Source organism: Salmo trutta, chromosome 19 (genome assembly GCF_901001165.1).
Source record: "Salmo trutta chromosome 19, fSalTru1.1, whole genome shotgun sequence".
Lineage (NCBI taxonomy): Eukaryota > Metazoa > Chordata > Actinopteri > Salmoniformes > Salmonidae > Salmo > Salmo trutta.
In genome coordinates, this window is record NC_042975.1 from 15,806,684 (window position 1) to 15,828,565 (window position 21,882).

At 42.1% G+C, this 21,882-nt stretch overlaps 1 protein-coding gene across 2 annotated transcripts in view; it reads right to left on the reverse strand.

Moving 5' to 3' along the window:
* The window catches only part of kirrel3a (kirre like nephrin family adhesion molecule 3a), a 261,823-nt gene that overhangs the window by 124,620 nt on the left and 115,321 nt on the right, over positions 1–21,882 (reverse strand). For both annotated transcript variants that reach the window (XM_029699881.1, XM_029699880.1), the window contains exon 2: positions 644–793. In XM_029699881.1, the coding sequence (XP_029555741.1) occupies positions 644–793 (150 nt within the window). The remainder of the gene's footprint in view (positions 1–643; positions 794–21,882) is intronic.

Genomic DNA, 21,882 nt, shown 5'->3' on the forward strand with positions numbered 1-21,882 from the left:
AAAAATGTACAGCCAATATTAAAAACAGTCAAATGAATTCAATCGCTTTAGCCGACATGTTGCGGTTTATTCATTGTTTAATTATGCAAGGCTCCCTTTTTTTATTTTGTTTCATAACTAAAATGCTTGACTGTGTTTAAGGACATGGATGGCTTGTATGCTGTGTGATGACATGCACAAATTAATGAATGATTGATTGATATACTGTATATTGAAGTAGGCTTTTATGCCAATAAGTAAGTTACGCTAAAACAGCAACATTCAATAACTAACATTCTAACATTCTTAGGCCTACAGATGCATATCATTTCAATAACTTAGCTTCTCAAATACGCCCTCTGGTGGTCGAACTAGCATTAATGGCAACAATGGCTGACAGTAAAATACTATTATGTCATGCACTCCCAACATGCTATACCATTCTGCAGCACAGCTTGCAATGGAGGCTGCTGAGGGGAGGATGGCTTATAATAACGGCTGAAATGGAGTCAATGGAGAGGTATCAACCATATGAAAACCATATGTTTGATACTATTCCATTAACTCTATTCCAGACATTATTATGAGTCGTCGTCCTTGATAAATAACACATTATCACCATTCTAAGTAAAGTGATAGCATAATAAGTAAGGGGCTTTCCTACCTGAGAGGTCCCTGTTGACTCCCAGGGCCATGCCATCTCGGAGCCAGAGCACCATGCCGTGGTATCCAGGGATGGAGCAGGCCAGGGTCACTGGCTGACCCGCCACCACCACCAGGTCTGTGGGCTGCTGGGTAAACACCGCACTGGCCCCTGAAACAGAGAAAAAGGGTATAATGTCAAAATAGTTTCCATATCATTTCATTTTGTACAGACACATTTAGTGATATATGCCATTAAACCACAAGAGTCTACGTCCTGTCTACTAAGCTAAATGGAATTGTTTTAAGAACATCCTACGAAGGATAATTTTAGAATTTTAAGCCCTTGAAGTATCTAAAAAATGTATAAAACAAATACTTGAGGAAACATTTGGCCTTACTACTATTAGCTCATTGAATAACCGACTCACTACATGGAACAACAGATAGTCCCCCCCCCAAAAAAAAGTGTTTATCTTATATCTGAGAGATATAAGAAAAATCAGTATATGGACACCCCTTCAAATGAGTGGATTTGGCTATTTCAGCCACACCCGTTGCTGGCAGGTGTATTAAATCGAGCATACAGCCATGCAGTCTCCAAAGAAACATTGGCAGTACTGAAGAGCTCAATGACTTTCAACGTGGCACTGTCATAGGATGCCACCTTTCCAACAAGACCACATTTCTGCCCAGCTAGAGCTGCCTCAGTCAACTGTAAGTGCTGTTATTGTGAAGTGGAAACGTCTAGGAGCAACAACGGCTCAACCACGAAGTGGTAGGCCACACAAGCTCTCAGAACGGGACTGCTGAGTGCTGAAGCACGTAGAGCGTAAAAATCATCTGTCCTCGTATGCAACACTCACTACTGAGTTCCAAACTGATTCTGGAAGCAACGTCAGCACAATGACTGTTCATTGGTAGCGTCAGGAAATGTTTTTCCATAGCTGAGCAGCAACACACAAGCCTAAGATGACCATGCTCAATGCCAAGTGTTGGCTGGAGTGGTGTAAAATTTACCGCCTTTTGACTCTGGATCAGTGGAAATGCGTTCTCTGGAGTGATAAATCACGCTTCATCATCTGGCAGTCCGACGGACGAATCTGGGTTTGGCAGATACCAGGAGAATGCTACCTGCTCCAATGCAAAGTGCCAACTGTAAAGCTTGGTGCAGGAGGAATAATGGTCTGGGGCTGATGTTCATGGTGCGGGCTAGGACCCTTAGTTCCAGTGAAGGGAAATCTTAATGCTACAGCATACAATGACATTCTAAACAATACTGTGCTTCCAACATTGTGGCAACAGTTTGGGGAATGCCCTTTCCTGATTCAGCGAGGTCAATACAGAAATGGTTTGTCGAGATCGGTGTGGAAGAACTTGATTGGCCTGCACAGAGCCCTGACCTCAACACCATTGAACACCTTTGGGATGAATTTGTTCGCCGACTGCGAGCCAGCCCTAATCGCCCAACATCAGTGCCCAACCTCGCTAATGCTCTTGTGGCTGAATGGAAGCAAGTCCCTGCAGCAATGTTCCAACTTTTAGTGGAAAGCCTTCCCAGAAGAGTGGAGGCTGTTATAGCAGAAAAGGGGAGACCAACTCCATATTAATGCCCATGATTTTGGAATGAAATGTTCGAAGAGAAGGTGTCCACATACTTTTGGTCATGTTTTGTACTTCCATAAATTGTTTCGACTGGTACCGGGGGACATTCAGATGAGTCTTGTGAGGCCGATAGGCGTCCTTTACATAAAGGGGTCATATTAGTGTGTAGCCCAAACTGTTTGTATGCTACAGACAGAAGTTGGCTGATCGGTCCTCCCGAGTGGCGCAGTGGTCTAAGGCACTGCATCGCAGTTGTAGCTGTGCCACTAGAGATCCTGGTTTGAGTCCAGGATCTGTCACAGCTGGCCGCTACCGGGAGACCCATGGGGCAGCGCACAATTGGCCCATCGTCGTCCGGGTTAGGGGAGGGTATGGCCTGCTCTAGCGACTCCTGTGGCGGGCTGGGCGCATGCATGCTGACACAGTCGCCAGGTGTACGATGTTTCCTCCGACACATTGGGGTGGCTGGCTTCCGGGTTTAGCGGGCATTGTGTCAAGAAGTAGTGCGGCTTGGTTGGGTCGTGTATTGGAGGACGCATGGCTCTCGACCTTTGTCTCTCCCGAGTCTGTACGGGAGTTGCTGCGATGAGACAAGACTGTAACTACCAATTGGATACCACGAAATTGGGTAGAAAAAGTTTTTAAAAAAGTTTTTTTTAATAAATAAGTTGGCAGATAGGCTGTACAGACTTCAGATGAGTCCCAAGATGCTTGTGGGGGTCAAAACGGAGAACATTGTCGTGTTCATGACAGTCTCATCTTTCCCTAGAGGGGTCATACTCGTTTGTAGGCTACAGACAATTTTGTGAGAAGACCAATTGTCAGAATGTCTCATGGTCTGACAAACACCGTTCTAGCTCTGTCACCGTTCACCTTAGATGTGGAAGTATTACGTAGGTGGATGCGATGGATTGAGATGCATTCGATGCAAAAAAACTGTTCTCTGTCTTAAACTGACAGATTTTATGGGGATTGTTTTATTATGCTAATTTGATTTCAGCATGTCACATACATCAACCTCAGGGGGTTAAAGCTGACACTCTTATCCATTTTCATATGGGTGGCCCCAGCAAGTATCAAACCCACAACCTTGGCATTGCAGGCGCAATGCTCTGCCAACTGAGCCACGGTTGCCTGGTGAGCAACTGCGCTGCTTCCAAGGGGGTAGATGTTAGATTGATGAAGCATTTGTTAGATATTTTTTCCTGAGTGCAACAATGAATCCTAATACTAATGTTGCCACAGAAGCCCAGTGAAAATAAGCATACAGAAGCTATGGATGGAAGCAAGTCCGCGGACCATGCACCACTACAGAAAAGCAAAAGATAAAGCGCTAATGATGTAGCAATGAACTATTGACTTAACTGAGCTATGTTCAACAGAGAACTGGACAGAATACAAACAAACGGTAATTACCAATCATTTCTGTTAAATGGGGCAAGGAGAGGGAGAGGGAATGTAGCTGTTAGTGAAGGTATAAACAAACAAGAAATTGAACGGGCTGAACAGAGATGAAGGACAGGATGAAGAAAAATGAATCAAACAGTTGAAAGTCCTGCTGAGACGGAGGCTGTCCAAATATGGACAATTGCACAGGTGACTATGCAGTGTGTTAGTTAGATAGCGTCCATGGATGGTTGAATTAATGGGGATTGGCTCGCATAGCGAAAAAATGCACAGGATATGGTGCTGGCATTCGGCCACATCATCCCACATTCATAAATACATTTTCACATGGAAATATTCACACTTAACTTTCATTGCCTGCCATTTATGTTGACGTAAGGCTTACGGTAATGATGACACCAGATATTAGGAGAGCATTTCTATTAACATCACAATTACCTTTTTAATTGCAAATGCATTACAGGAACCATCAAATCAAAAATGATCCCACGTAGCTATTCAACTTGATCTGTCTTTAGTCTCATTCATTCCCATCTCAACCCTCATTGCAACAAATGACTGCAATGTCTTTCTATTGCTGGCAGCAGAGATGATTAGACATATCCGGCTATAGATTCTCTTGCAGCACACAGGGGTTATCTACTGTAATGTACACAGTATAGGTCAAGCACCGTGTCTGTCTGAGAGACACAGTCACACACCCGTGTGTGTGTGTGTGTGTGTGTGTGTGTGTGTGTGTGTGTGTGTGTGTGTGTGTGTGTGTGTTTGTGTGCGTGTGTACAGTGAGGGAAAAAAGTATTTGATCCCCTGCTGATTTTGTGCGTTTGCCCACTGACAAAGAAATGACCAGTCTATCATTTTAATAGTAGGTTTATTTGAACAGTGAGAGACAGAATAACAACAAAAAAATTCAGAAAAATGCATGTCAAAAATGTTATAAAATGATTTGCATTTTAATGAGGGAAATAAGTATTTGTCCCCCCCTCTCAATCAGAAAGATTTCTGTCTCCCAGGTGTCTTTTATACAGGTAACGAGCTGAGATTAGGATCACACTCTTAAAGGGAGTGCTCCTAATCTCAGCTTGTTACCTGTATAAAAGACACCTGTCCACAGAAGCAATCAATCAATCAGATTCCAAACTCTCCACCATGGCCAAGACCAAAGAGCTCTCCAAGGATGTCAGGGACAAGATTGTAGACCTACACAAGGCTGGAATGGGCTACAAGACCATCGCCAAGCAGCTTGGTGAGAAGGTGACAACAGTTGGTGCGATTATTCGCAAATGGAAGAAACACAAAAGAACTGTCAATCTCCCTCGGCCTGGGGCTCCATGCAAAATCTCACCTCGTGGAGTTGCAATGATCATGAGAACAGTGAGGAATCAGCCCAGAACTACACGGGAGGATCTTGTCAACGATCTCAAGGCAGCTGGGACCATAGTCACAAAGAAAACAATTGGTAACACGACCCCGTGAAGGACTGAAATCCTGCAGCGCCCGCAAGGTCCCCCTGCTCAAGAAAGCACATATACATGCCCGTCTGAAGTTTGAATCATTCAGATGTTCATTGGCAGAGGACAACTGGGTGAAAGTGTTGTGGTCAGATGAGACCAAAATGGAGCTCTTTGGCATCAACTCAGCTCACCGTGTTTGGAGGAGGAGGAATGCTGCCTATGACCCCAAGAACACCATCCCCACCATCAAACATGGAGGTGGAAACATGCTTTGGGGGTGTTTTTCTGCTAAGGGGACAGGACAACTTCACCGCATCAAAGGGGCGATGGACGGGGCCATGTACCATTAAATCTTGGGTGAGAACCTCCTTCCCTCAGCCAGGGCATTGAAAATGGGTCGTGGGTGGGTATTCCAGCATGACAATGACCCAAAACACACGGCCAAGGCAACAAAGGAGTGGTTCAAGAAGAAGCACATTAAGGTCCTGGAGTGGCCTAGCCAGTCTCCAGACCTTAATCCCATAGAAAATCTGTGGAGGGAGCTGAAGGTTCAAGTTGCCAAACGTCAGCCTCGGAACCTTAATGACTTGGAGAAGATCTGCAAAGAGGAGTGGGACAAAATCCCTCCTGAGATGTGTGCAGACCTGGTGGCCAACTACAAGAAACGTCTGACCTATGTGATTGCCAACAAGGGTTTTGCCACCAAGTACTAAGTCATTTTTTGCAGAGGGGTCAAATACTTATTTCCCTCATTAAAATGCAAATCAATTTATAACATTTTTGACATGCGTTTTGTTATTTTTTTGTTGTTGTTATTCTGTCTCTCACTGTTCAAATAAACCTACCATTAAAAATATATATTATATTTGTCAGTGAGCAAACGTACAAAATCAGCAGGGGATCAAATTCTTTTTTTCCTCACTGTACATGAGTGGAATCAACACTGAAGTACAGACTGGTGCATTGCTGACAGCAGCTAACCTCATTTAGAGAACGCATCTTGAAAGGGTGTGAATATTGTGAGACAGGGTTCTCCGGAGGAGGGTTCGGTACAAGGTACGTGCAGGACAAAGCCGGCTTTTATATAGCAAATAACACATGTTCAAGATCTTGCTGAATTGGGTTTCTACTATATCAACATCTCCAGTACACTGTATCCAAACATTTTATACAGGAAAATCCTTTAGCTCTTTACTTCCTATAATGCGAAAAAAAGGGGGAAAGCAGACGACATGAACCAAATCTTTACTTCTGCTCTCTCTGGAGACATACTTGGTCGATTTCTGTCTTTTAATTCAATAAGCTGCGGCTTTATGAGATGTGCCTTTCATAAACATCATCAAACCATTGATTAGATGAATCTCCATAGAGAACAGACACAGCAAACAGAAGAACTGCTGTGCTATATTAGCGTGGTTGAGAGGATTATATGTCCCAAATGGCACTCTATTTTCTATATACTGCACTACTTTTGACCAGGCCCATAGGGCTCTGAAGGGGAATAGGGTGCCATTTGAGACGCAGGAATAGTCTTGTCTTGTCTACAGGCTTCCTTATTGTACCTCCATTTTGACAGTTACAGCTCATAAGGTGTCTACTTTGTATCTATTGTTTCTATGGCAACCTGTATTTCTATCTTATATCTGATGTTATTAAGTGCTCTTGCTGAACAGCTGTTGTAATATGTGCTTATTACTTTACGTAAAAAGTGACCAGTATTTTAGTATTTTATATACGATTATTTATCTACCAGTCATCACATGGTCCAGATCCAGACAGTTGCAAGATGGATGGCATGTTGAATATCGATCAGGCTGATGAGTCATGATGCCTTTCTCCCCAGACAATCCAACATTTTCTCAGTCCATTAGTGGAATCAACATTGTGTTACATGAGACATTGCTGGTGCTCTTAAGGGGCACATTTGTTTCGTTCATGCAGGCAACGTAGCAGCCTTTCACAGATTTAGACAGGACTTGATATCTTGGCGAAATCACTGCCAACATCATCTTCAGGTAAGCAAAGGGTGACAGTGTCAGGTAGTAAAAAATACTGTGACGTTCCGTGGGTGAAAGCACTGTTGACTTGAGAAGGGGACCTATTTGTTTGACTCTTGGGTTTTTACGTCATTCCGTTCATAAAATGTGCCTCCTCTGCCCCCTCTCCTACTAATAAATTGCATTTCCTCTCATTATCTCTCCTTGCCTCCTTTTCAAAGTACATTGGAGAAGATCGTCTGAAGGACAAATCTAGGATCCTCTCCAATGCATTTTGAGGAAAAGGCGATGGGAGAGGATGTGAGGAATCAAGGAAATACATTTGAGATTCACTATTTTGAGGTGCATGTCTGATTCATAGACAGCATACAGTATGAATTAATAGTATTTCTACTCTGTGCTGTATGCATAAGGGAAATACACCTGCCTGCACAAACTGTTTACTTCCACTCATGATAAACAGTCCAGTTGAGTATTGTCTTTGCCACTGTTGGCGACATCAACAATATTCATGCTGACTTTCCACAGCAAATGTATTTCCCAGTACTCTCACCAATGTCAAAAGGCTGCCATCTCAAAATGCAGAAAAATGACTTGGTCTGACACAGTTTAACAAACAAAATCGACAGTTTGAGACCTCAAAGATAACCTCAGAAAGAGCACTGCCCCAAGAGAGACTTAAGGGCAAAGTCTGTTCACATTTACATTGCATTTAAAACCAAATGGAATCTCAGGATCTGTGGGGGTGCAATGTAATGCTTCAATCTAGCCCTGGACTCCTAGTTGTGCCTCACAACAGGGATTCTGCAGAGCATGGATAGCTCTAATGGGAGTCTGAATATAACAAATGAATCTCATCATCACATCGCCGGCTTCTCAGTGTGCGAGGACACACTCTGAGTCAAATCAAAACAAATACATATATTTTGTCAACGATACTTCTGTCGTGTCTTTGGCTATGCCGGATTAAGTGATATGACATGCTAACTTATAAAATTATTTCTCTGTAATTAATATTACCTGATTAAGCTAATCATGTAAATGTAATTAACTAGAAAGTCGGGGCACCACAGAAGAACGTTTATAGAGCTGTTATCCTCTGAATAAACTCTTAAAATACTTAGTAATATTTTACATCGATAGCAGTCAATCTTAACCCGTATGTTGTTTCAGTCTCATCATGAAAGTTGTAATTCTTGGTTATCTGCACGAACCCAGTCTTTACTAAAATCATCCATACATCAATTGTCTTAAAATCATTTATTTACTACACTAAGTAATTAACAGAAAACATACAAACAGTAATTATCGTCACCAATGATGGGTAGAGGAATGTGCCCTACTGGCTAACAAGCATGGCTGGTCTGTTAGACAATGGGTCATAAAACGGTAAGCTGAGAAGTTACACAGAGTTCATTAATATTAACAATTGCCAATTGAAGGCTCACTCATTCGGGAACCTTTGCAATCAATATATATTTACGCTCATGTGTCGTCGGGATTCTTGTTGGAGAGTTTTGTTCTGATGGAGAGTTTGTCAGCGTTCTCTCTCTCTCTCGGTTAGAATGGATCTGTCAGAGCGACATTCATGAATGTCATCATAGAATTGATGTGGTTGGTCTTTGCGTTCGATGATATAATTTACTTAGCTGCAGACTAATAATTAATATCAAAGACTTGTTCTTATTCTGTCGATATCGATAGTCTAAAAGTTAACCACGTGGTATGGTTCACTTTCAGTAGAATACTTGGCTGGTCAAACCTCTGGGCCAAACTCACGATGGAGTGGAGGTCTGGTCTGTAGAAATGTAAATCAGGGGGTGTTTTATAGGGCCCAGAGAACAGGCTTGTCAAATGACGCCTGGTCCTGTATGTGTCCCTGGGGGCGTGCCTATGACTGAGCTAGACTTGGTTACAGAAATATAATTCTATCACATTAACATCAGTACATAGCATCTAAATGTATTACAAATAGCTTTATCCTTAATAATACATTGTATACAACCATGTGGATTCAGTCTCATCGCTGAGGCTATCATGTAGACCGTTTTAGGGTAATATGGCTATATTGTCTCTTCTGAGTATCACAAAATTGTACCAAGCGGATCAGTTCGTAGCTGGAGTCTTCATCAATCTTCCATATCTTCTCCAGAACACACATGTCGCTAGGTTCTCCAATTCTATGAGTTGGAAGAATTTCCTTTGTCTCTCTATGAAACATGTTGTAGTAGATTCTCCTCTTGGAATTTTTACAACCCTGGGTTGGGGGGGAAGGTAGGTTGGGTGATGGTACAAAGGGGAGGGGGTCAACTGTCCTTCCTGTACCCAAAGAGGCCAACGTCATGACACTTCTCATAAATGTTCTGTTTGCCTTAAGCTTTTCCATTTCCCTTCACATTCAGGATGCCAAATTACATGGGCTCCTCCAGCACAAAGGCAAAAATTGTGCCTGTGCCAAACATTCTGCATTAGTTGGAGACTGAAGTTCTCAGAAGTACAGAATGTTTTAGTTGTTAGAAGACTTACAATTGGGAGATGTGCCAAAATACAACAGTGAGTAATCACTTTGTTTGTACCATGACTTACTCAAGACAATACGGAAGTCTACACACACACAGAAATGACTCAAGAGTAACTTAAGCTGAATTCACAAAACAGTAATCTCTGTTGGAAACCTCAACACATTGCTGCCATGTCTAGTTGATGATAGTTCAATTTGTCTGCAAATCTCATCTTGAGTCAAGGCTACTGAAGAGAAACAGTTTTGACAGGGTCACAGAGCTTTGCTGTACAACAGGGTTGGCATCAGGTAACAGGGTTGACATAAGGTAACAGGGTTGAGAATAATGTACATACAGTACATGATAGGAAAATCTTTCTTTCGTTCAAATACCCAACCTCACAAAATTGATGACATCAGCTCTCAAGATGATAGAAGATTTAAACCAGCATCTAACACAACCACATCGTTCCTAGAGGTGTTTGCCAATGTAATATGCACGGTATTACAGGGATCGATTTCTCCCGTTTGCCTGTGGATTTATTGAAATGCAATTAGGCTGATGAGTGGTGCCTCATTCCCTTACCTGTTGAGAACACTGAGAAGAGGGACATTTTGGCAGCTTTACTTAATAGTCACAAAAGACTGTGAAAGGTTTTGCCACGGCAAGATGGAAATGTGTGCCATAAACATCATCAGCGATTTAGTGCCAGAGTGCTGAGAACCATTCATTCTCATTACCGTCACAGCCCTGCAGTCCCTTCACACTGCTCTAGGGAGAGGTGGCCACTGGTGTCCATAAACTAAAACAGGAGAGAGTGAAATATGGGGTTGTGTGCCCTGTCAACTTTGTGGGGACTACAGTGCTTTGAGTGTATGCTAGGCTACAGCACTAAAATGTCACAGTCGAAAGATTGGAAAGTAATATTACATCAGTTTGGTACCTGTCAGTGCAATGTAAATTGTTAACAGCCGTGACAAAAATGATTCAATTTCATTGTCTTCCGGGGTCCCCTTTGTATTGTTATTGTCAGAAGGAGAAAATGAAAGTCTATCAGAGGAAGAAAAAACAAGAAAAAAAACAACAACTTTGAATTAATCTACCGTGTATAATGGAATTATTACAGAGGATTGTAACGGTCCACCTACAGTCCACAGTACTGTGAAATGTTTTCTGAGGATTTGACCAAATGTGTTTCCAAATGCTAAACAAAATTGTCAGATTGAAAAACCAGCCAGTCTTTCCTTCTAATCTTCTGTAAATATTTTATAAAAGATGGAGATGTGCCACAGTGTGACAAACACAAAAACATTATGTGTTGTCTCCCGTGGCTCCTCTGTGAAAAATGTAATTGTTACTTGTCAGGTTGGAGACAGACCTTGGAAGATAAGAGGTTTGGTTTTGGAGAAGAAGAAAAAAGGTAAAATTGGGCTTCCATTCAATTCTCCACGTTACCCAGCTCCCGCTTCAGAAAATAAAGTGTCTTCTCCAGCTTCAACTAGGGTCGAGGGTAAGAGAGGAGAAAATGGAGCTAGAAGAACTTTGATTCTAGGATTGATCCTCCACCCACTGCACGAACAAAAGGTGCTCAAACGTGGCCCTAGGCCATTATCGCTGAAACGGAAAACACAAATCCAAACACCGCCAATCAAATAAGAGTTTCACTTCCTCTAAACCCAAGATAAAAGCGCACGAAAATCATGCTTTTCTTCCTTCTCTTGCAACAACATGAGGCATGTGGGCATTTTCCATATGACTGTTTACTTTAAACAAAACTGCAGTTGCTTCACGTACACTGTATAGGCCTACAGTAACTGCAGGGGGGGCTTCAATTCTAAAGAAGTCAAAAAGGTTTATTATCCCTTGTAGAATGGAAAAAAGAGAGTAGAGAAGTGCTTAAGGCCCATTTCCATTAGCCTTTAACAACACTGAGCTTTTAACAACTGAAAAGCCGGAAGTAATTGATAGATCGTATGCAGGGAGGTGTGTAGTGGGGGGATTGATTGTGAAAAGAGATGTGGGTAGAGAAGCTAATCTTGCCCCTGAGATGCAGCAAAAGGCCAAGCCATTGTATCAGCATAGAAACCTGTGTGTCCGACTCTCTGTTATGATTTCTTATTATCTCTGCTGAACAACACTCCACAGCAATTACAAGTCACCTCTGCTTCAAGGAGATTAGTTACTTTGTGTAAGAACAAAGCCATGGACAACAACCTTGAGCACTCCCTAAGCGCAATAAAAAGGGGGGGATTGCACGACGTGTTTCACAGTTACGGTTTACTGTAAACCAATCTGACATATGAATTTGTCTTTTTTAAAAGCTTTTTTATAAAATAGAAATGCAATAAACAACAGCTTTTGATGTGAAGAACAATAAGGCTGGAAAGAAATCCCAGGGTTGAGTTGGACTCTAACGATACATTGATTCTTGTCAATATAAACAATTTCATTATAATCAATCACTTATTCAGAGGAAAAATATAATCAAGGTGAAAAAACTGTCTCTAAAAATTATTTAGGATTAGGTCATTACTGCGATGCAAGACGCTGAAATAAGTCACTCTTTCTTTGTACATAATGATGGTAAAACTCAACCAATACCCATTATCTAGCCATGGTAATATGACACCATAGAATATATTGATTGGTTTGATGAAATCATGAGGAAAATGAACCCAGTCAGCGCTATCTGTTACACTGATGGGTAATGACACTTTGGTGATGACCAAAAAGGGATGTTATCAAATTTAGTGCTCTGGAGTAGCCAGCTCTGGGAGAGAGAGAAAATTGTTCTTCTTATGTTGAGATAGAGGCCATGTAGAGATAGAGACCATGTAGAGATAGAAGCCATGTAGAGATAGAGGCCATGTAGAGATAGAGCCCATGTAGAGATAGAAGCCATGTAGAGATAGTATACAGCAACAGTCAGATATCAATGGGATAGAACTGCCACCAAACATGGATGTTGTGTTTTTTTTAGCGCTGGTGGCGTTCATATGTGTAAGTTGTTTTCACAAAGTCCGATCTTAATACGGCAATGACTTGCACCTGTACTGTACCGAAAGCACTGCACCCCCAAAAGTCACGTTGTGACATTGGAAAGTGAAATATGCATCTGTGTGTAAAACGGTGTCGAGTTTGAACACATAACAGTCTATGAAGGACAGCTGTTTGTGATGAGGGACAATATATTAAAATACAAAACATGAGCTGGCGCACACCCAGAAACATGTGGAGGTGCTGACTAACAGCAAGGGACAATATATTACCAGAACAAGACAAGGATGTGTTCCGGATATTTCATTTTGTGGTCTATCGACAGTTGTACACCTTATCTGTGTGGGCTAAAGACTGATGCCGGGCGGCAACTAGACAGCATTGTGGTCATACTTCATGTAACTGGAAGCTTTCCACCTACTGGAATGATATCTTTTGCACAGACCAGTCACTTGAAAAAAGTGTGCAGACACGTGATTACGTGTTATATTGAACGTTAGAAAAGTAGATAACAGAACATGTGCAAGTAGATTCCAGGTGTGTTGAAAGACATGTTTAACTGTGCTTCTTATTTTGTTTGGTAATGCACAGAATGTCAGGATTTTGTGTTGCCTTTGAGAGTGCAAGTGCTCTTCACTAGGCAGTTACAATATCTTTTCTGACCATGAAGCCCACCAAGTTAGCTTGATATTGCTTAACAATTACCTCTTTACACTCGTAGCCATATACAGGTTGAAAATGGCCGATTTGGGCACTGATAAGCTCCTAAATTGTAACACAGTGGTTGTAAAGTAACATGTTATAAATGACGTCAGACCTGTCTCTGCGCTAAACTCCACTGTACTTTTGACTGACAGCCGTTCCGAACTTGAGCACTGCACGCGACAAGAAGTTGCCCCCATACCTCCCGCTAATTGGGCAAATTTTGCTATTTTGTTTTGGTCTGAGTGAGGGAAATGCTGTAAATTAAGAGGATTCTATGCATTTTGAAAGATGACACATTGAGGATTATAATAAATACTGCTTTGATGTCATACAAGCAAGCCAAACACCCCTGAGTCCAAACGTGCACTTCATATTTACATATCTTAAAACTCATGTCATAGGCCTATATAGTGTCACTGTTTATGATTACTATGTTTGATGTACAGTTAAAAGATGAAATAGCGTCATACCCTAGGCTGTTCTGAACAGAATGAGCCTATGTCTTTTGTGAAGAAAATTCACTGCTGAACATACACCTGAATGCACACAAAATTACGATCGGTTTCTCTGAATTGCCCTGTGAAAGCCTAACACTGTAAGAGCATATTTTATAACTTAGCTAGTCGAGCATGGCAGACCTGTATTTGGGGAGTTTCTCCCATTCTTCTCTGCAGATCCTCTCAAGCTCTGTCAGGTTGGATGGGGAGCATCGCTATGCAGCTATTTTCAGGTCTCTCCAGAGATGTTAAATCGGGTTCAAGTCCGGGCTCTGGATGGGCCACTCCTGTGTTGTCTTGGCTGTGTGCTTAGGGTCTTTGTCCTGTTGGAAAGGTGAACCTTCGCCCCAGTCTGAGGGGCGAAGGTTCTGGAGCAGGTTTTCATCAAGGATCACTCTGTACTTTGCTCCGTTCATCTTCCCTCAATCCTGACTAGCTTCCCAGTCCCTGCCTCTGAAAAACATCCCCACAGCATGGTTCTGCCATCACCATTTTAATTGATTTTACCTTTATTTTACTAGGCAAGTCAGTTAAGAACAAATTCTTATTTTCAATGACGGCCTAGAAACAGTGGGTTAGCTGCCTTGTTCAGGGGGAGAACGACAGATTTTTATCTTGTCAGCTCGGGGATTTGATTACTAGTCCAACGCTCTAACCACTAGGCTACCTGACGCCCCAGGTACCATGCTTCACCGTAGGGATGGTGACAGGTTTCCTCCAGACGTGACGCTTAGCATTCAGGCCAAAGAGTTCCATTTTGGCTTCATCAGATCAGAGAATCTTGTTTATCCTGGTCTGAGAGTCCTTTAGGTGACTTTTGGCAAACTCCAAGCGGGCTGTCATGAGCCTTTTACTTAGGAGTGGCTTCCGTCTGGCCACTCTACCATAAAGGCCTGATTGGTGGAGTGCCGCAGAGATGGTTGTCCTTCTGGAAGGTTCTCCCATCTCCACAGAAGAACTCTGGAGCTCTGTCTGACCAAGGCCCTTATCCCCCGATTGCTCAGTTTGGCCGGGCGGCCAGCTCTAGGAATAGTGTTGGTGGTTCCAAACTTCTTCCATTTAAGAATGATGGAGGCCACTGTGTTCTTGGGGACCTTCAATGCTGCAGAAATGTTTTGATACCCTTCCCCAGATCTGTGCCTCGACACAATCCTGTCTCAGGGGCTCTACGGACAATTCCTTTGACCTCATGGCTTGGTTTTTACTCTTACATGCACTGTCAACTGTGGGACCTTATATAGACAGGTGTGGGCCTTTCAAGATCATGTCCAATCAATTGAATTTACCACAGGTGGACTCCATTCAAGACTTAGAAACATCTCAATGATGATCAATGGAAACAGTATGCACCTGAGCTCAATGTTGAGTCTCATAGCAAAAGAGAAATATTATATAAATAAGGTATTTCTGTTTTTAGTTTTTTTGTACACTAGCAAAAATGTCTATTTTCACTTTGTCATTATGGAGTATTGTGTTTAGATTGATGTGGAAAATGTTTTATTAAATACATTTTAGAATAAGGCTGTAACTTAACAAAGGGAATGGGTCTGAGTAAGGGACAGGGTCTGGGCCCCGGTAAGCCCCTGCATTAAGCTGGCCCTGCACACACACAAACAAACACAAGCACAGGTACTCTCTCATTTACACCTGTTCTCCACCTTGCAGCTCACTGTAACAAGTGGCCGACGGAGTTCATGATCGCTTGCGATGGGATATAAACACTCCCGTCAAAGATAGTCCTGCCGTCCCACATCACTTCACATCGTTCCGGTGAAAAGTTTCCCATAGGTACAAATCCAGGATCAGCTTCCCCTCCCCCAATCCTAACCTTAACTATTAGTGGGGGAAATGCAAAACTGATCCAAGATCAGTATCTAGGGGCAACTTCACCTTACAGCACTTCACATCTGTGGGGCCAAGAGACCGCCAGCTGTCTAACATGACAGGTGATAATTGCTGCTGTAACACTAATGTCATGGGCTCAGACACCAACAGAAGTAGCAGCACAATTGTCTGATCTTATTAACACTGGTGACACACACCCACACACACACACACTCTCTCTCTCTCTCTCTCTCTCTCGCTCTCTCCCTCGCTCTCTCCCTCGCTCTCTCTCTCTTTCGGTCTCTCTCTCTCTCTCTCTCTCTCTCTCTCTCTATCTCTCTCTCTCTTTCTGTCTCTCACACACACAAACAGACATTGAGTCAAGGCAGAGTACAGCACTAATTAGGCTGGGGCACCACATGAGACTCCAGAGGGGAATTGGCATTGTTTGGGGTTTTTTCTCTGTCATTGTTACCCATACTCAAGCTTTTCTTATTAATTTGTAGCTTTAAGATTTTTTATTTATTTTTTATTTTATTTATTTATTCTCGGAATAGCAGAGGAATAACAGGGCAATAACCATGGTAATTTTCAGTAATTGCTATTACAGTAATGAGAAACACAATTTCCTGGTTATTACCAGGTAAAGTAAGTCAGACTGTAGTTTCTATATAATGGCTTTCCAAATTACTGTTCTGCTGTTTCCATATTGTTCTTGGTCTGTTGAACCCAATGAACACCATTCAATATGTGGGATTTTACTGTGCGATTACATGGTATCAGTGCTGGAAAATGCGTTTTTACTTGTTTCCCTTTAGTTCTAGTGTTGTATCCCAGCCTAACAACAAACTGAGACCGTGGTTTGTTACCTGGAAGCAAAGATGGTATATTTTCTATGTAATACAGTGTGGTATCAGGACTAGATGTGTAAGACACATTTGCCCTGGTCAACACAACCCGATGAAAGAAAGCAGAAGGATTACAATAGCAATGGAGGAAACAGCCTTGGGTTGAATAAACAGGAAACCATCATCTAGGCACTTGAGACCATTGCGAACTGACCAGACCAGAGATCCCTGAGAATGCTCCTATTCTCCATCATCTGGCCATCGTAACAGGCAGGTGAAGATGACCTATAGGGACATTTCCCACGGGAAGAAAGAAAAGAAACGTACATCATCACCAGCCTCCCCCACTGCCGAATCACATCCCGGCATAGCCTCGCATGGCCTCCACACCCAGGCTTATGGACAATCTGGTGTGACTGCATTACTTCTGCCTGCCGGAGCCATACTCACAACCATCATCCTGCATCCTTGCGGTCCCCCGTGTGTGTTCAAGCAATCCCATTTCCCTCAATGGCGGTTGTGGTGACATTGCGGCGGTGACAGGTTGCTCACCGGCGAAGGTTCTCCTGCTCGGCTAATGGAGCTAATGTGTGGTGGAAAGGTCAAATCAGGGAGGATTAGGGCCTAGTCCGCCGCTGACAGCTGTGACCTTATCAACACTAATGTCCCCATGCAGCACTATACCATCTCTCTCTGTCTCTTGCCATCTCTCCTGTCACTTCCCTAGTGGCTCTGACTAACACTGAGGCCGCAGTGACAGCGGAACTGACAGAGTGATAAAGGATGAGGGTTGGTTGGGAGACGTTGAAGGAGGCTGGGATTAGGTCAGCAAGTCAAAGGTCAAGGGTCAACGTCAAGGTTTACAGTATGATGCGGGATGACCCCTGTGATGCAACGTTACAGGTGTGAGTCAGAAGTGCTGACATGAGCTCCCCTTCAAGGATAGGGTTTGTATGGTTCTGCCTGTGTCTGTACTGATTGTGTCGTTTATGTCAGATTGTATGTTTTGTCTTATGTTATGATGTTCTGTTAACACATAACATAATACACAACATAGCACATAAAACATGAGTATTATTAGAATGTCAGCAGGTAAAAACTCATTCTTACGCCTCTTCTTTGGTTATCTGCCAAGTGTCTCACATGGTGTCAGACAAGGGTTGCATACAGGGTTGCATACAGAAACAACAGAGACTGATTCATTACCATGTGGTTCTGTGTTAGATGATGACACCTGGTTGTTGATAGTTGAGCTCATCTTTTAAAAAAAATACACATAGTAATGATCAGATGTAACAGATTGATGGTGTTGATCTTTGCTGTTTCAGATCTCTGGAGTCCTACGCAATTGCAAATTATTTGATAACAAGGCAGGATTTCTCATCGCTTATTTTCCCATTACGTCTCAGTGTATTCAAGTCTTATCAGAAACCGCACAAAAAACACAGAGAAACACAACTATATTCATCTGCATATTGCAGGGGGAGGCAGTTTAGGCTGAATGACTAAGCCTGGGGTTTATGCCAAAGCCACTAAGACCACAGAGGCAGGTTAAAGGTCCAATGCAGCCGTTTTTATCTCAATATAAAATTATTTCTGGGTAAGAATTAAGTACTTTACTGTGATTGTTTTCAATTAAAATGGTCAAAATAGAAACAAAAACAGATACTTCTTTTTAGGGGGTAGATCATCTTTAATATTGCAGCTCGATTGTGAGTTCTATCAATGTAATTGTCTGCTTAATTTCCAATTCCCCATATATTTTTTTTAAAATATATATATATTAAATCTATTATCCTTTTTTGTTATTTTACCCTAACCCTACCACCCCTCCCCTAATCTGAGTGGACAACAATTTATGGACAACAATACTTCCAGCTTAAAGATACTATATATATTTTACGCACACATACATTTTACACTAGTTATCTTCTTTTTTTCACCCTTCAGCTACCCTCAACCCCTCCCATCTTTCTCTGAAAACCATCCAGTTTTGATTTATACTTGCAATATATTTTACAACTGCGCTGTGATGTTTCACAAACGTTCTGAACCTTTCAATTCTCATAGTTTCTACAGATTTTAAATTAAAGATGAACATTTTTACTAAGAGTATTACTATATTATTGATCGAATGGCTATGGCTTTTCAAGTCACCCAGCAGTGCTATTTGTGGAGTTAGCTTTGGGTAAATGTTGTGATTTTTCATCCATTCCTGAACCTGCAACCAAAAACAAGCTACCAGATATGTGCAATATGGGCAGTACCAAAACAAGTGATCTAAGGATCCTGTCCCATCACAGAAAAATCTGCAGAGCAGGGATGGTTGTATCCCCCATAAACATAACATTATATTGGTTACTAGAATTTTATATAATAACTTTAATTGAAAAACTCTACGTTTTGAATCTGACGTTTGTACATTAGTTCATAAACCATTTGCCATGGAAGCTGCAGATTGAAAAATCCTTAAATAGAACTGGTATACTTTTTTATTTATCACAATTTTGTTTGACCAATTTTGGTCTTTAATGCAGGGCCGACAGACAAGTTCCTTAGCTTCTCCCCCTTCCACTAACCTCCTATATTTTTGTGGAAATGCTGCAATCAGTTGATTGTAATTTTGGATAGAGCAAACATTTTAATATATACTGCTCAAAAAAAATAAAGGGAACACTTAAACAACACAATGTAACTCCAAGTCAATCACACTTCTGTGAAATCAAACTGTCCACTTAGGAAGCAACACTGATTGACAATAAATTTCACATGCTGTTGTGCAAATGGAATAGACAACAGGTGGAAATTATAAGCAATTAGCAAGACACCCCCAATAAAGGAGTGGTTCTGTAGGTGGTAACCACAGACCACTTCTCAGTTCCTATGCTTCCTGGCTGATGTTTTGGTCACTTTTGAATGCTGGTGGTGCTTTCACTCTAGTGGTAGCATGAGACAGAGTCTACAACCCACACAAGTGGCTCAGGTGATGCAGCTCATCCAGGATGGCACATCAATGCGAGCTGTGGCAAGAAGGTTTGCTGTGTCTGTCAGCGTAGTGTCCAGAGCATGGAGGCGCTACCAGGAGACAGGCCAGTACATCAGGAGATGTGGAGGAGGCCGTAGGAGGGCAACAACCCAGCAGCAGGACCGCTACCTCCGCCTTTGTGCGCAAGGACGAGCAGGAGGAGCACTGCCAGAGCCCTGCAAAATGACCTCCAGCAGGCCACAAATGTGCATGTGTCTGCTCAAACGGTCAGAAACAGACTCCATGAGGGTGGTATGAGGGCCCGACGTCCACAGGTGGGGATTGTGCTTACAGCCCAACACCGTGCAGGACGTTTGGCATTTGCCAGAGAACACCAAGATTGGCAAATTCGCCACTGGCGCCCTGTGCTCTTCACAGATGAAAGCAGGTTCACACTGAGCATATGTGACAGACGTGACAGAGTCTGGAGACGCCGTGGAGAACGTTCTGCTGCCTGCAACATCCTCCAGCAAGACAGGTTTGGCGGTGGGTCAGTCATGGTGTGGGGTGGCATTTCTTTGGGGGGCCGCACAGCCCTCCATGTGCTCGCCAGAGGTAGCCTGACTGCCATTAGGTACCGAGATGAGATCCTCAGACCCCTTGTGAGAACATATGCTGATGCGGTTGGCCCCGGGTTCCTCCTAATGCAAGACAATGCTAGACCTCATGTGGCTGGAGTGTGTCAGCAGTTCCTGCAAGAGGAAGGCATTGAGGCTATGGACTGGCCCGCCCGTTCCCCAGACCTGAATCCAATTGAGCACATTTGGGACATCATGTCTCGCTCCATCCACCAACGCCACGTTGCACCACAGACTGTCCAGGAGTTGGCGGATGCTTTAGTCCAGGTCTGGGAGGAGATCCCTCAGGAGACCATCCGCCACCTCATCAGGAGCATGCCCAGGCGTTGTAGGGAGGTCATACAGGCACGTGGAGGCCACACACACTACTGAGCCTCATTTTGACTTGTTTTAAGGACATTACATCAAAGTTGGATCAGCCTGTAGTGTGATTTTCCACTTTAATTTTGAGTGTGACTCCAAATCCAGACCTCCATGGGTTGATAAATTGGATTTCCATTGATTATTTTTGTGTGATTTTGTTGTCAGCACATTCAACTATGTAAAGAAAAAAGTATTTAATAAGATTATTTCATTCATTCAGATCTAGGATGTGTTATTTTAGTGTTCCCTTTATTTTTTTGAGCAGTGTATTTTTGTTAGCTGCATGTGTGACATAACTCCACCATTCCTATTTACGATACAAAATATAAAAATATTGTGTTTTTTTTAATCAATTAGTATATTTGAGTTTAAACATAATATTTGTTGCAAAATTAGTTCTGTCTATATTGAATTAAACTGAAATTGCAACCAGCTTTCTATTTTTTTTCTTGTTTCTTTCTTGTTTTAAAAATAGCTATATTTTGGAGATGATTTCATTTTCAGATAATTGAAAGTGAGAGGTTATTTTTGAAAGGGAAAGAGGCGATTTTTGAACACGGTTTGAGCCATTCTTACTAATCTGCTGGAGAATCACTTCAGATTTCAGTATAATGTTTGCAGTAAGGTGTTTGCACCTTTAATGAGAGGTTAAATTCTTTAATATTAAATCATTTTAGCCCTCCAAATTATTATTATATAAATAGGCCCGTTTAATTTTGTCAGGCTTGCCGTTCTGAATAAAGTTGTCAATGGTTTGCGTACTGGGATCAGAGTCAGGTGCAGGAGAGCAGAGAGTTGTGAACAGGCGCACTCTTTATTTAGGCAGGAGAAACCAACAGACGGATGCCAATGCGTCGAATCCTCCAGCCAATATGCAAAAGTACAACACAACAATAGGTCAACTGGGATATGACTAAAGTATTAATCAGGGTGATTTTTCCAGAAATAGACCAGTATTTACCTTTCCATGGTAGCAAAATCGTATCTATTTTTGCTAACTTTCTATATAAAATGTATTGTCGTGAGATCATTTCTTTCGGTATATGAATACTGGGTATGTACACCTCATCATCAGACCATTTTAATGGTAAACTACACGGTAATGTAAAAGTTGTCTTTTTTCGCTATCCAATACCTAAAATGTAACACTTATCATAGTTTGGTTGCAATTACATAGATCCTCTATGAGGCTGTGCAGGGATCAAAATTGTGGATTTAAAATAAATTCTGAGTTGTTAGTATACAATTGCACTTTTGTTTTTAATTTTTATTTTGTAGCCCCTTGATATTATTGTTAGACCTGATTTTAATAGTGAACATTTCGATGGCCATAATAAATAGATATGCCAACAGTTTTACTCCTCTTTTCAGTTAAATACTTTCTGAGAAGGAGACATTATTTACTATTTTACACCTGGGGTTACTATACAAAACTTTAACTTGTATAAAATCTTTTAATC